Source organism: Heptranchias perlo, chromosome 2, assembly GCF_035084215.1.
Source record: "Heptranchias perlo isolate sHepPer1 chromosome 2, sHepPer1.hap1, whole genome shotgun sequence".
NCBI classification, from domain to species: Eukaryota; Metazoa; Chordata; class Chondrichthyes; order Hexanchiformes; family Hexanchidae; genus Heptranchias; species Heptranchias perlo.
In genome coordinates, this window is record NC_090326.1 from 67,259,976 (window position 1) to 67,275,503 (window position 15,528).

A 15,528-nucleotide genomic window follows, 5' to 3' on the forward strand; every position below is an offset into this window, starting at 1 on the left:
CCACAAAAAGCAGGACAAATACAATCTGGCCAATTACCGCCCCATCAGTCTACTCTCAATCATCAGCAGAGTGATGGAAGGTGTCGTTGACAGTGCTATCAAGCGGCACTTACTCACCAATAACCTGCTCATGGATGCTCAGTTTGGGTTCCACCAGGACCACTCGGCTCCAGACTTCATTACAGCCTTGGTCCAAACATGGACAAAAGAGCTGAATTCCAGAGGTGAGGTGAGAGTGACTGCCCTTGATATCAAGGCAGCATTTGACCGAGTGTGGCACCAAGGAGCCCTAGTAAAATTGAAGTCAATGGGAATCAGGGGGAAAATTCTCCAGTGGCTGGAGTCATACCTAGCACAAAGGAAGATGGTAGTGGTTGTTGGAGGCCAATCATCTCAGCCCCAGGACACTGCTGCACGAGTTCCTCAGGGCAGTGTCCTAGGACCAACCATCTTCAGCTGCTTCATCAATGACCTTCCCTCCATCATAAGGTCAGAAATGGGGATGTTCGCTGATGATTGCACAGTGTTCAGTTCCATTCGCAACCCCTCAAATAATGAAGCAGTCCGTGCCAGCATGCATCTGACTTGGTGGCAAGTAACATTCGTGCCAGACATGTGCCAGGCAATGACGATCTCCAACAAGAGAGAGTCTAACCACCTCCCCTTGACATTCAACGGCATTACCATCGCCGAATCCCCCACTATCAACATCCTGGGGGTCACCAGTGACCAGAAACTTAACTGGACCAGCCACATAAATACTGTGGCTACAAGAGCAGGTCAGAGGCTGGGTATTCTGTGGCGAGTGACTCACCTCCTGACTCCCCAAAGCCTATCCATCATCTACAAGGCACAAGTCAGGAGTGTGATGGAATACTCTCCACTTGCCTGGATGAGTGCAGATCCAACAACACTCAAGAAGCTCGACACCATCCAGGACAAAGCAGCCCGCTTGGTTGGTACCCCATCCACTACCCTAAACATTCATTCCCTTCACCACCAACGCACTGTGGCTGCAGTGTGTACCATCCACAGGATGCACTGCAGCAACGAGCCAAGGCTTCTTCGACAGCACCTCTCAAACCTGCGACCTCTACCACCTAGAAGGACAAAGGCAGCAGGCACATGGGAACAACACCACCTGCACGTTCCCCTCCAAGTCACACACCATCCCGACTTGGAAATATATCTCTGATCCTTCATCGTCGCTGGGTCAAAATCCTGGAACTCCCTTCCTAACAGCACTGTGGGAGAACCTTCACCACACGGACTGCAGCGGTTCAAGAAGGCGGCTCACCACCACATTCTCAAGGACAATTAGGGATGGGCAATAAATGCTGGCCTCGCCAGCAACGCCCACATCCCATGAACGAATACAAAAAAATCTTAACCTGCCCTTTTGAGCCAACAAGAGGGCAACTGCTGAAAGGCAGAGGGGTCCTTCTTCAAATATTCAGATTAGTCTCCGATAAAGTCATTGGGCCTGACTGCAAATTTAGTTTAACGTCAGCGTGGGGATGCCATTATGGCTTCCTCGTCAGGCCAACCTGGTGGCCAAAGGTGCCGGGGCCATTAGAGGCCCAGAAAGGTAAGTTAATTTAATTTTTCTTGATCCCGTGTCAACCAGGTGGTGGAGGGGTGCTCCTCAGAGCCTCACAAGGAAACCTTGGGCCTCCCCAGTCCAGAGCTTCCCTCCCTCTGACCTGATCACAATGTCCTCCCGGCCCTCCTCCCAATGGCTTACTCGAGTGCCAGGGACTGTTCTATTGGGTCCCCATCCTCCTACTGTCCTAAATCCATTTCCTGCCAGCCGGCCAGCGAGTGCTTCCTGCCAGATTCAGGCAGGAGACTGACCAGGAGTTAAAATCTCCCGGGCCTCAATTTGGGGAGGACTGGACGGTTTGCCATCCACCTTGGCCCTTGCCCGCACAACTCCCGGGCGAGGGTCAAAATCAGCCCTTTAATGTTCATTTCCAATTAAAATTTAATGAAATGATAAAAGATAAGGTCATCTTAGATGTGGAAGGAGCTTCTCCCCAAACAGAGTTTGTTCAGCTGAAATAAATAGCCATAAAAAGCATTTAAAATTCACTTTATCCGAAGACAGTTTATAATGTAGGACCCTTTCATTGTACACTTTTCGGGATTTTTGACTATGTTTCTACAGAAAGGATTTTGAAAAGAATTACATTGAAATGTTGAGTCTTTAAAGCAAATTGTGTTCACACAAGTTAAAAAAAAAAGCAGTGAGATGAAAGGTGGTTGAAATGCTAGTCATTTCGTTCCAGACTGTTGGACTTGAAAAAGAATTACTGATTTGATTGCTTGCTATTGTGGTGCTTGCTTGTTACTAACTGGTAGCCTTTCTAGTGAATGAAAGTGGCTCTTGCTTGTTTCGCATTTACTCCATGGGATATTTCAACCAATTTGTACCAATATTTTAGTGGTTATTGAGTGATCATATTTGTTTCCCTACATAAACTTTAAGTTGTGATTGATACTTTTGAGATGCGACCCCACATGGATGCAGACGGTGCACAAGATAGGTAAAAATAATAGATGACTGACAGCAAGATTCAAGGCAATAATTGAGTCAATGGATTCTGATGACATCACAAACCAGAACAGCAAAGCTTTATACCTTGTATTATTGACTTATGGAATAGAAAGTCATCTGGTTCAGTAAACTAGATGAAATGTTCGAAAGGTAATTGGACTGATTACTGATTCAACAGGGAATGAAGTGCTGTGGGGCAGACTGGATGCATTCTTGAGTTGCTTACTGGTACTGTGGCTGTTTTTTCCCTGAATGATGGCATTGCACATCATGAAAATGATAGATTATTAGGTAATTTTTTTTTTTATTCGTTCATGGGATGTGGGCGTCACTGGCGAGGCCGGCATTTATTGCCCATCCCTAATTGCTCGTGAGAAGGTGGTGGTGAGCTGCCTTCTTGAACCGCTGCAGTCCGTGTGGTGACGGTTCTCCCACAGTGCTGTTAGGAAGAGAGTTCCAGGATTTTGACCCAGCGACGATGAAGGAACGGCGATATATTTCCAAGTCGGGATGGTGTGTAACTTGGAGGGGAACGTGCACGTGGTGTTGTTTCCATGTGCCTGCTCCTCTTATCCTTCTAGGTGGTAGAGGTCGCGGGTTTGGGAGTTGCTGTCGAAGAAGCCTTGGCGAGTTGCTGCAGTGCATCCTGTCGATGGTACACACTGCAGCCACTGTGTGCCGGTGGCGAAGGGAGTGAATGTTTAGGGTAGTGGATGGGGTGCCAATCAAGCGGGCTGCTTTATCTTGGATGGTGTCGAGCTTCTTGAGTGTTGTTGGAGCTGCACTCATCCAAGCAAGTGGAGAGTATTCCATCACACTCTTGACTTAATACGCTTAACAAACATTGGATCTGAAGTTACACAGGATCATATGACCGGTGTTGTAATAATACCATTATGTGATAGCATATATTATAATACTGTACATTTTCCAACAAATACGAAAATGCTAATCTAATTTTCTTCATGAATGATTGGAATGTTTGCAATTTTCTACTGAAGACCTATTTTTTGTTAAAATCACACATGGTGTGAAGTGCATAAAATGTGTACCTTATACATCAGCTATCTTTCATTGGTGTAAGGCGGGGGATGCAGGTAACCCCTGTGTTGCCTGCAAAAATTATTCCTCTATGACCTACACAAGAGCACACTCTGAGTGCCTCCACAGGCCCTGGTATCGAAAGCATTTTCAGGGCCCCCACTACCATCATGAAAATGCTGCATCCAGTGTTCTAAGGACACTGATTACAGGAAATGCCTTGGAGATCATATTTCCCTGATTTGCATCTCATTGCAGTTTGTTTGCTCATACTCTCCACCACCAGGAAATGTTTGGGGGTGGCGGGAGGGGGGAAAGAAAAAGGGTTGCAAGGAGGCGGGGACATGGCCATCCCACCTGTCCCCGATCCACCCAAAAGTCAAAGAATCAGAGAATTTACAGCACAGAAGGGGGCCATTCGGCATGGGACAAGTGGAAAGTCTTGGTCTCTCCGCTATACTGGAAGTCTAAGATACTGAAATGCCAACATGTGTAGTCCAGTAGAAAGGAAGGAACTCTGAGAAAATGCAGTCAGCTCATTTGGAGTTTTTGGAGAGGGATATCATGATGTGGGTGCCTCTGTCACTTTTCATGTTGTGGAAGACGGCAACTGGGGTGCTAGTTGAATGAGACTGTGCCCTGCTCACCTATCGTTCCTAAAGAACAGGAATATTTAGGAACCACACTGTTTTATCCACTCTCTTGTTCCTCTTTAGTTTTTTAAGACACAGTGAGGTAATACTAGGCGGTGCATTTCCATGGTGGTTCTCCCGCTTGTCCACCATAACTTCGGCGGAATAGGTGCAGAACCTGGAGAAACAGTGTAAATGCCGTTTTTGTAGGGTTTCGAAGGCTCTTCCACTTACTGCAGACGAATAGGAGAACTCCTATGGAAATTTATCCCCTAAAGTTTTAGTTTTGACATTATTATGGTTTAGCATTGTAACCACGGGATCTAAGTTGCATTTTCGTCTTAACTGGTTAATTACAAAAGAAAGATAAGCTTTATTTAATGTTAAAATATCTTCACTCTTGGACATTGCTATGGATATTATTTAAATTTGCCACAGGCTCTTCTCCATTTCGAATACCTTTTGGGTTAAACCATTTCACTATTAAAATGTTGAATGTTATTATGGTACATGCTCTCCCTGTATAAAACACTGTACTTTTATATGAATTTATGGGGACTTAAAGTTCAGTTAGAGAATACCGCCACCATAAGACATCAGATATAACTGTAACATTCATTTATCTCAAATTCACTTATAGTCTTGTGGTTCACAACCTGACATTCCAGCAATTAGCTGATTGATGACTTGTTTAGCAAAAGCATTCTTGGTCTTTTACAGCTCAACAAACACAGCCACAAACAGTTCCATTTTTCTCTTTCATGGCACTTCTAGAACATTATTAAATACGGTATTTTTGCTTGAAGCTTTGATATTACAAGGAACAAGTTCCTGTGCAATGTGGGGTTATGATGCTTTCTAGGGTTTTCCTGTAATCCTGTTGAGCAAGCGTTAATTCTGGGGCTATGTTTGATCAACTTTGGCAGTTTAGCTCACAATCTGTTACATGATCCCCAGACAGTAGGTCAACTTGGTTGCTCAACTATGACATATGTCACAGCTATACATTTAAGCAGGTTAAGTTATTTGTGCCTGTCTCAGAAATTAATGAGATTAGTTAATATCACATGACCTAAATATGCCTCCTCCTCTTGTTACTAAACGAAGAAAACTGGTAACAGATAGTAGAGAACAATTAGTCACCACTTCAATCATCCAAGCAAAACAGATTACAGACTTTTCATACGTACTCAGTTATTCTTATCCTAATTCAAAAGTTTATTCTGAATAAAATATATTTTTCATTGCTATTTACTAGGTACAGAACTGAAGTCTAAACTTTATTTTTTTTAAAAAAAGGACATGTTCAGTTTAAAACACTTTCCATGAAATCCAATTTATTTTGAGATTTTACTTAAAAACAATGATAAATGCACAATTTGTAAATTCCCTTGCTTTTTTAAAACTAAGTTTTGTTTGTAGTAATAAACATCTCCAAATGCTGTTTCAGGTTTAGTTTACATCTCACCGCACTCAGTTTTTAATATGTTATCCCAAGTACTGTTTACACTACAGTTGTAAATCTAGATTTGTTCTGAAGTTAATGCATCAAGTTGCACAAAGTGAACTAATTTACCCCAACACCTGATCAGATTAAAAACGCCCAGCAACCCAGATAATTTAAAAAAAACTCAACCACCTAATGAGATTTAAATCAGATCGGTGTAAATAGTCTAAAATGAACTCAAGTACTGCTGCAGCTCCAAAGGGTTAGCATTGTAAATTGATATAATCTAAATGCATTGGATATCAAATTCTGCCTGACTTCAATTTGATATTGTGAATACTAAATATTAATGAATGTATGGTGTCTGAACTGATGAATATTCAATAAGCCTACCCAAAATATTTGACATATATCAACTGATCATTTGGTACTCATTAAAACAAATACATACACACTTAAATGACAAACATTTTTTTGCTTTAAATGTAATCTTTAATTTCCAAAATGAACATTTTCTTTAAGACGAGGCAATTTGGAAAAAATTAGAAGTACAAGGAAATTCCTGTTTCCCTGTGTTGACAGGTTTTTTAAGTTTTCAGCCCATGCACTGTGATACTTAAAGAAACACTATTATTACAGAAATAAAGCTACTAAATCTCAGGAGTAGCTCCATTACTACAACATTAATCATTAAAACAGTATTAAAATAAGTATTTAAAACATAGTTCAAAATAAAACACTTTAGATCTGCTTCTTCATTTTTTCTCCATACCATTAAAAAAAAATGTTCTTGTTTTTTGCCTATCTTTTACATACTTATTTTCCTAAGAACAAAATAAACTTTAAAGCTGTGCCTTCTGTTTCTGTTTTCCCCTAGTCATCCTACTGTCCATTTTGGAGGTTGGGTCAAATTTTAAAAGCCCTGGGGTACAAATTTGTGTTGGGTGGATCGTATAAATTGCCCTCTGCTTGATTTTCGTTTCCAACAATTGGGTGGACTGTAAAATGGGTGGCGATTCGCGCTACTGCCCAAGATGAATTTCCACCCCATTGGGTTTTCATTGGCGAAATACTGGGCTTTACAGGTCAGTGCAGATAAGGAGGATAGACCTGTCTGCATCATGTGATTGTGATTAAATTGATATTTGATACAAAAAAAATTCGTAAACACAGAAGGGGTTCCGCTAAATGACTATACTTTAGTGACATAAGGCTCAAGGATATGTATCACTTATGTCTGCAAGGTGGCGCAACATGCCAGAGCTGTATTCCTGAATGGTGAGAAATAGCATTCATGCCTGTGATTCGGCACACATTGAGTTTTCACTCTCAACCATGCCGTTGAGCAGTACAGTCACTGAGGACCAGATACTTTTTCAAGGGTTTGGGGGTGGGGGGAGATGGGGGGAGAGGGAGGGCGAAAGAGAAGAGAAAGGAAGGGGACAACAGGGATGATCTGGTTAGTTGCAGAGGAGTGAGCAGACCTAAAAAATGGGGAACAGGAGAAAATATAAAATGGCATAAAAAATGTTCCTAGGTACAAAAGTTAAATTTAAGCAAATAAGCTGTGCATTTTAGTTCCCTCTTTCTTTCTCACCTCCCCCAATTTTATTATTTTGAACATAAAGCTTACCCAACGGCTTGACAATAATAATGTTTCTTTTCTAAAAAGTAGAAAATAACTCTTTCTCTCCCCAGTCAAAAAATAACTAACATTTAGAATGCCAGTAGTTTGGAACAAAGTGGGCACTACTGAAAAAATATTTTTGTTACAGTTATCATGGTTTATATTTTACTTGATCTCTAACCAAAGCTTGAGTATTTTATGTAAACAATAGTTTCTTCTCTGGAGAGCAAAGTGGGACTGAAAATGTCTGACATTCTTCAGCAAGGTCAGAAGTTCATATTAAGAGATACTCAGCAAGAAAGAAATACCCTTGTCTACTTTCTGCTCTACATGGCAACTGAATTTCTAGTGTTACAAAGTTAACTGTCTAGATAAGGGCAAAGGTCATTACTGAACAGCAGTATCATCACAATTGCTCATATCGAGTACTGTGTCAACACCTTGAGAGTTTCAGAGGGGAGAACTACATTTGTGGCACACAGATACTGTACAGCAAGAAATACGTGGGCAGATTTATTTTTTAAAAAGAACTATCAAGCAAATTGGGATGAGTAATCACTGGCTATGTTTTCTGGTTATCCTCAAGTACTGTCATTAGATGACCCAATGACCACTTCCTTTATGTAAAGCTTATGTGCAAGCCAAAATCTAACAGCAACCTGCTTCTAACTTCCTTTGTGGGTTTTCCTCAAACTGGGTTCTATTTCCTGTCCATATGCTGTAATAGGAAAGGATGTGAAAAGCAACTTCCTGAGCACATACTGCCTGTCCACCCATTCTTTGTTTGACAGCACTAAGGGAATGATGTATTTGGTGTACATGATGAGGAAGGTGACCCAGACTGCATTTCCTCACAGGGCACATTAAAGGTACAATAGTAAAGCCTGCTTTAGTTGACATTTGGTTGTGGGGAGGTGTAAATTCCTGAAAAGAAGCAGATCTACCCCACTTTCTGTGTCTCAGAGTTGTCTTATCGAATTCAGTGTCCTTGAGTTAGTAATGCATCATGTTTTCAGACCTACTGGAAATTAAACGCAACTGTGCAAGGTCACACTTTCATGTTCCAACTGAACATATGTAGCTGTTCTCCAGTTACACTGACAATGAGTTCACAGGCATTTATGCAAAACTGAGGCAGATAAGAATATCTCCCTCAACCTCTCCCTATGCAGGTATGTCCTGTTCTGATTTTTATTCTGGTGTCACCATCACTTCGCATATTTAGCCACGAGTCTTCAATTGCTTTCTACACTAATCATATGCAATGAAGATATGCATGGCCAACATTTAAGCGGGCTGCAGATCAATTAGCAGTCTTAAGTTTATCTGATTTTTATCAAAGCAGACAGAGCAGTGGGTCGATCATCAGAGCCTGTGTCAAGTTGACCTTTCCAAAGACATCTACATTGCTTGTCCCCAGGGTAACTCTTGGTCCCATGTCAGCCTCTGAATGACAGAAGTCTGTTTCACTAAACCACAAAGTATACACAGATGTCTATATTACAATCTTAAAGGTGTGACAGCAACTGTGTATTACATCTATAAACTGTCCTTTAATGGTGACACTTCCCCAATGATGATCTGCTAATTTATTCACCTAAATCTCTTTTGTACAGAAATAAAAGTTAATTGAGTCATTACAAACTAATTCAGGCAGAACTAAATTGGCTTATTTTATAAATCCTTCTCAAGTGGCCCCCACATACACTAATCAATACTTATGAGCTTTGCTGCTGCCACACAAGTATATAAAATTGGAAAAAAGCCAGACTGGTTCCCTGTCTTCCCATAGGGGATGCTGTAGATAGTGATGACCGGGAGAGGGATAATCACTTTTAAGAGAAATTTTATATACTAACTATATATGGAGGCTCTGCACTGTACAATTTTTTTTGGAAATGAGATACAGGCTGGTTTCTAGTTGGACTCTATTACTCTTCAAAGCAATTAGATTGCTAAAATGGCCACCTCCATAAACATCATTTATTTTCTAAAGCACTGCCTTTGGTAGAACTTTAATCTCTAAAAACTCATTTACCAGATTATATAGAGAAAAAAATACCTGAACCAAATGTCAAAGTTGTTTAAATCCCTAATCTACACATTGTCAACAACATCTTAAAAATAATTGGTCATATCAAGGGTTCAAAAGCTTGAAAAAAATACCATTAGATTTTGTTAAATTTATGTTGTTCTTCTGCATCAACGAACTGTCCTACTGCTAGTGTCAAGGGCTAAACCTTAGCTGCTTTACATTATCTATTCAAGACATGATATCGTCAAATGAAATACTTCATACAAAGGATACAAACAACTTGGGCTTTAAAAGGTGCATACTAATGAAGTTTTAAATATCACTTTAAAGGAGAATAGTCTAGGAGTATTAAAAGGTTTACAAGACATAAAGGGCAAAAGAGTAACTCGGGAGAGAGTAGGGCCTCTTAAGGATCAACAAGGTCATCTATGTGCGGAACCACAAGAGATGGGTGAGATCCTAAATGAATATTTCACATCGGTATTTACGGTTGAGAAAGGCATGGATGTTAGGGAACTTGGGGAAGTAAATAGTGATGTCTTGAGGAGTATACATATTACAGAGAGGGAGGTGCTGGAAGTCTTAACGCGCATCAAGGTAGATAAATCTCTGGGACCTGATGAAATGTATCCCAGGACGTTATGGGAGGTTAGGGAGGAAATTGCGGGTCCCCTAGCAGAGATATTTGAATCATCGACAGCTACAGGTGAGGTGCCTGAAGATTGGAGGGTAGCAAATGTTGTGCCTTTGTTTAAGAAGGGCGGCAGGGAAAAGCCTGGGAACTACAGACCGGTGAGCCTGACATCTGTAGTGGGTAAGTTGTTAGAGGGCATTCTGAGAGACAGGATCTACAGGCATTTGGAGAGGCAGGGACTGATTAGGAACAGTCAGCATGGTTTTGTGAGAGGAAAATCATGTCTCACGAATTTGATTGAGTTTTTTGAAGGGGTAACCAAGAAGATAGATGAGGGCTGTGCAGTAGACGTGGACTTCAGCAAAGCCTTTGACAAGGTACCGCATGGTAGGTTGTTACAGAAGGTTAAATCTCACGGGATCCAAGGTGAGGTAGCCAATTGGATACAAAATTGGATTGACGACAGAAGACAGAGGGTGGTTGTAGAGGGTTGTTTTTCAAACTAGAGGCCTGTGACCAGCGGTGTGCCTCAGGGATCGGTGCTGGGTCCGCTGTTATTTGTTATTTATATTAATGATTTGGATGAGAATTTAGGAGGCATGGTTAGTAAGTTTGCAGATGACACAAGATTGGTGGCATTGTGGACAGTGAAGAAGGTTATCTAGGATTGCAACGGGATCTTGATAAATTGGGCCAGTGGGCCGATGAATGGCAGATGGAGTTTAATTTAGATAAATGTGAGGTGATGCATTTTGGTAGATCGAATCGGGCCAGGACCTACTCCGTTAATGGTAGGGCATTGGGGAGAGTTATAGAACAAAGAGATCTAGGAGTACAGGTTCATAGCTCCTTGAAACTGGAGTCACAGGTGGATAGGGTGGTGAAGAAGGCATTCAGCATGCTTGGTTTCATTGGTTGGAACATTGAATACAGGAGTTGGGATGTCTTGTTGAAGTTGTACAAGACATTAGTAAGGCCACACTTGGAGTACTGTGTACAGTTCTGGTCACCCTATTATAGAAAGGATATTATTAAACTAGAAAGAGTGCAGAAAAGATTTACTAGGAGCTACCGGGACTTGATGGTTTTTCTCTGGAGAGTAGGAGGTTTAGGGGTGATCTTATAGAAGTCTATAAAATAATGAGGGGCATAGATAAGGTAGATAGTCAAAATCTTTTCCCAAAGGTAGGGGAGTCTATAACGAGGGGGCATAGATTTAAGGTGAGAGGGGAGAGATACAAAAGGGTCCAGAGGGGCAATTTTTTCACTCAAAGGGTGGTGAGTGTCTGGAATGAGCTGCCGGAGGCAGTAGTAGAGGCGGGTACAATTTTGTCTTTTAAAAAGCATTTGGACAGTTACATGGGTAAGATGGGTATAGAGGGATATGGGCCAAGTGCAGGCAATTGGGACTAGCTTAGTGGTATAAACTGGGCGACATGGACATGTTGGGCCGAAGGGCCTGTTTCCATGTTGTAAACTTCTATGATTCTATGAAGACTAAGCACAAGTCCCAGCTTTTCCTTATGAGAAAGGAGGTTGCTAGCTAGCCATTGGGTCCCGCTGTTAGAAGATTTGCTCAAATAATTTATGTGGCAGGTATGTCTTCAGCCTGCTCTCAATTCATTGAGCATGATCAGTATCATTTTAACCTTTACACACCAATCTCTGCACTTTGGAAGGATCTTAATCACCATTGTGATCCCACTGAAGAGAGACCCATCACAAACTGCCTGATGGAAACCCAATATGCTTTCTCACTTGAAGAAAAAGTATTTCTCCTTTTTAAAAGTTGAAATTCTAAAACAATTAAAACATTTTCTTTTAAATGAAGGGGATGGAGAAGTAAGCTGGAAGGCCTACCTCACCTCCAAACAGGTATTGCTCTCAAAGAGGAAAATTAACACACCCCAATGGTTTAAATAGGTTAAGGCACCACCTGGTGCTGTACAAAACCAGAAAGTTGCAGGTAAGATTCCCAGTATATGTTGCTGTGCCGAGTAGTTTGATCCCAGCCAGGGAAGTAGGAGGGGAAATCCGCCAGAATTTCTACAACAGAACACTATACAGTGATCCCTGCTGGAAAGTGCAACTGTGTAGACATCAGGTGAGGACATGGTTTGGCTTGGCTGTGATGCTCTCCTCAGTTTAATAGCCTGATGATATTCATTGTGTAGTGAAACAAGAAGAGCGAGGGAAGCTAATTCTAGATGTCAATTCTATGAATGGGTGTCCTAAGTAACTAGTTTTTCAAATACGCACATTTAAATGATTCATGGGGAAAAGTGAGTCTGGGAGTGAAAATGATGCTCAATCTCAAACCAATTGATCCAGTGACATCAATGATAGGAAATTGACCTGCTCCAAGGAAAGCCATTTGGCTTATTTCATTCCAATACTCCACCATTTGCTTGATGAAATTGAGCCTTGTTTTAAAATAAAAATCAAGCTGCTTGCAACACATTCCTGCAGCTATTTTCAACCTTAACTTAAAACTATTCAAAAATATTTCCAATCACTGTACCTGTTCTACTCCCACCATTGTGTTGGCTCTTTTCAGCTTCATTGAATGGTGGTAGGGGTTTTGTGAAATTGTTCTCTTCTTCTGGAAAAAAAATCAAGTAATAATCATAATAAGTACAGTATAATTTGTATGCATTAAAAAATTAAGTTACAGTGGAACCTGATTATCTGTCATCGTGGAGGGGACCCTCCTGGTGAATAATTGAAATTGGCAGTTAATTGAATTACAGCCTGATGCTGACAAAAGACCTGACTGAAAATGAAGCAACAGCCCAGCTGTTATCAGAAGCCTAACAGTTGAAAGAAGCTCAGCAAAAAAGATGAAATCTAACCTAGCCTGAATCATCATAACCTGACCTCACCTGAGCAGTTCTGTGCAAAGTGCTTTATTCTGAATAGATTTTGTACGGCACAGAAAAAGACATGACCCAACCTGACCAGAAATGCATGGCCAGACCTGATGCAAGATATTAGACCAGCAGTTGAACAACCCAATCCAAATCTAAAGTTGATTGAGTTCTTTGATAAAGTAACGGAGAGGGTTGATGAGGGTAGTGCAGTTGATGTTGTGTATGTGGACTTTCAAAGAGCACCACATAATAGACCTGTTAGCAAAATTAAAGCCCATGGGATTAAAGTGACAGAAATCAGTGAGTAGTAGTGAACGTTTGTTTTTCAGAATGGAGGGACGTATACAGTGTTGTTCCCAGGGGTCAGTATTAGGACCACTGCTCTTTTTGATATATATTAACAACCTGGACTTGGGTATAGAGGGTATAATTTCAAAGTTTGCAAATGACATGAAACTCGGAAATGTAGTAAACAACTTGGAGGATGGAAACAGATTTCAGGAAGACGTAGACAGACTGATGAAATGGACAGGCGCATGGCAGATGAAATTTAATGCAGAGAAGTTTGAAATGATACATTTTGGTATGAAGAATGAGGAGAGGAAATATAAACAAAACGGTACAATTTTAAAGGGGGTGCAGGAAGAGAGATACCTGGGGATGCACATACACAAATCTTTGAAGGTGGCAGGACAAGTTGAGAAGGCTGTTAAAAAAAAAACATATGGGATCCTGGCCTTTATTAATAGAGGCACAGAGTACAAAAGCAAGGAAGTTATGTTAAACCTTTATAAAACACTGGTTCGGTCACAGCTGGAGTATTGTGTTCAATTCTGGGCACCACACTTTAGGAAGGATGTCAAGGCCTTAGATAGGATGCAGAAGAGATTTACTAGAATGATACCAGGGATGAGGGACTTCAGTTGTTTGGAGAGACTGGAGAAGCTGGGTTTGTTCTCCTTAGAACAGAGAAGGTTAGAGTCATAGAGTCATAGAGTTATACAGCACGGATAGAGGCCCTTCGGCCCATCGTGTCCGCGCCGGCCATCAAGCCCAGTCTAATCTAATCCCATATTCCAGCATTTGGTCCGTAGCCTTGTATGCTATGGCATTTCAAGTGCTCATCCAAATGCTTCTTGAATGTTGTGAGGGTTCCTGCCTCCACAACCCTCTCAGGCAGTGAGTTCCAGACTCCAACCACCCTCTGGGTGAAAAAGTTCTTTCTCAAATCCCCTCTAAACCTCCCGCCTTTTACCTTGAATCTATGCCCCCTTGTTATAGAACCCTCAACGAAGGGAAAAAGCTCCTTAGTATCCATCCTATCTGTGCCCCTCATAATTTTGTACACCTCAATCATGTCCCCCCTCAGCCTCCTCTGCTCCAAGGAAAACAAACTCAATCTTCCCAGTCTCTCTTCATAGCTGAAGCGCTCCAGCCCTGGTAACATCCTGGTGAATCTCCTCTGCACCCTCTCCAAAGCGATCACATCCTTCCTGTAGTGCGGCGACCAGAACTGCACACAGTACTCCAGCTGTGGCCTAACCAGTGTTTTATACAGCTCCATCATAACCTCCTTGCTCTTATATTCTATGCCTCGGCTAATAAAGGCAAGTATCCCATATGCCTTCTTTACCACCTTATCTACCTGTTCCGCCGCCTTCAGGGATCTGTGAACTTGCACACCAAGATCCCTCTGACCCTCTGTCTTGCCTAGGGTCCTCCCATTCATTGTGTATTCCTTTGCCTTGTTAGTCCCTCCAAAGTGCATCACCTCGCACTTTTCCGGGTTAAATTCCATTTGCCACTGTTCCGCCCATCTGACCAACCCATCTATATCGTCCTGCAGACTGAGGCTATCCTCCTCGCTATTTACCACCCTACCAATTTTTGTATCATCAGCGAACTTACTGATCATACCTTTTACATTCATATCCAAGTCGTTAATGTAGACCACAAACAGCAAGGGCCCCAGCACAGATCCCTGTGGTACCCCACTGGCCACAGGTTTCCAGTCACAAAAACAACCTTCGACCATCACCCTCTGCCTTCTGCCACTAAGTCAGTTTTGTATCCAAAGTGCCAAGGCACCCTGGACTCCATGGGCTCGTACCTTCTTGACCAGTCTCCTGTGCGGGACTTTATCGAAGGCCTTACTGAAATCCATGTATACCACATCCACTGAGTTACATTCATCCACACGCCTAGTCACCCCCTCAAAAAATTCAATCAAATTAGTCAGACATGATCTTCCCTTGACAAAGCCATGTTGACTATCCCTGATTAATCCTTGCTTCTCCAAGTGGAGACTAATTTTGTCCTTCAGAATTTTTTCCAATAATTTTCCTACCACTGATGTTAGGCTCATTGGCCTGTAGTTCCCCGGTTTTTCCCTACTCCCCTTCTTGAATAATGGTACTACATTAGCGGTTCTCCAGTCCTCTGGCACATCCCCTGTGGCCAGAGAGGTTCTGAATATATGTGTCAGAGACCCCGCAATCTCCTCCTTTGCCTCACACAGTAGCCTGGGATACATTTCGTCCGGGCCTGGGGATTTATCCATTTTTAGGCCTGCTAAAACCGCCAATACCTCCTCCCGCTCGATGTTAATATGTTCGAGTATATCACAGTCCCCCTGTCGTATTTCTCTGTCTATGTCATCCTTCTCCATAGTGAAAACAGATGCAA

The 15,528-nt window shown here is 41.9% G+C and overlaps 1 protein-coding gene across 2 annotated transcripts in view; it reads right to left on the reverse strand.

Annotated features, from left to right (window-relative positions):
- skap2 (src kinase associated phosphoprotein 2) overlaps positions 1 to 15,528 on the reverse strand; it is a 283,699-nt gene that overhangs the window by 55,053 nt on the left and 213,118 nt on the right. For both annotated transcript variants that reach the window (XM_068002204.1, XM_068002193.1), the window contains exon 10: positions 12,495 to 12,575. In XM_068002204.1, the coding sequence (XP_067858305.1) occupies positions 12,495 to 12,575 (81 nt within the window). The remainder of the gene's footprint in view (positions 1 to 12,494; positions 12,576 to 15,528) is intronic.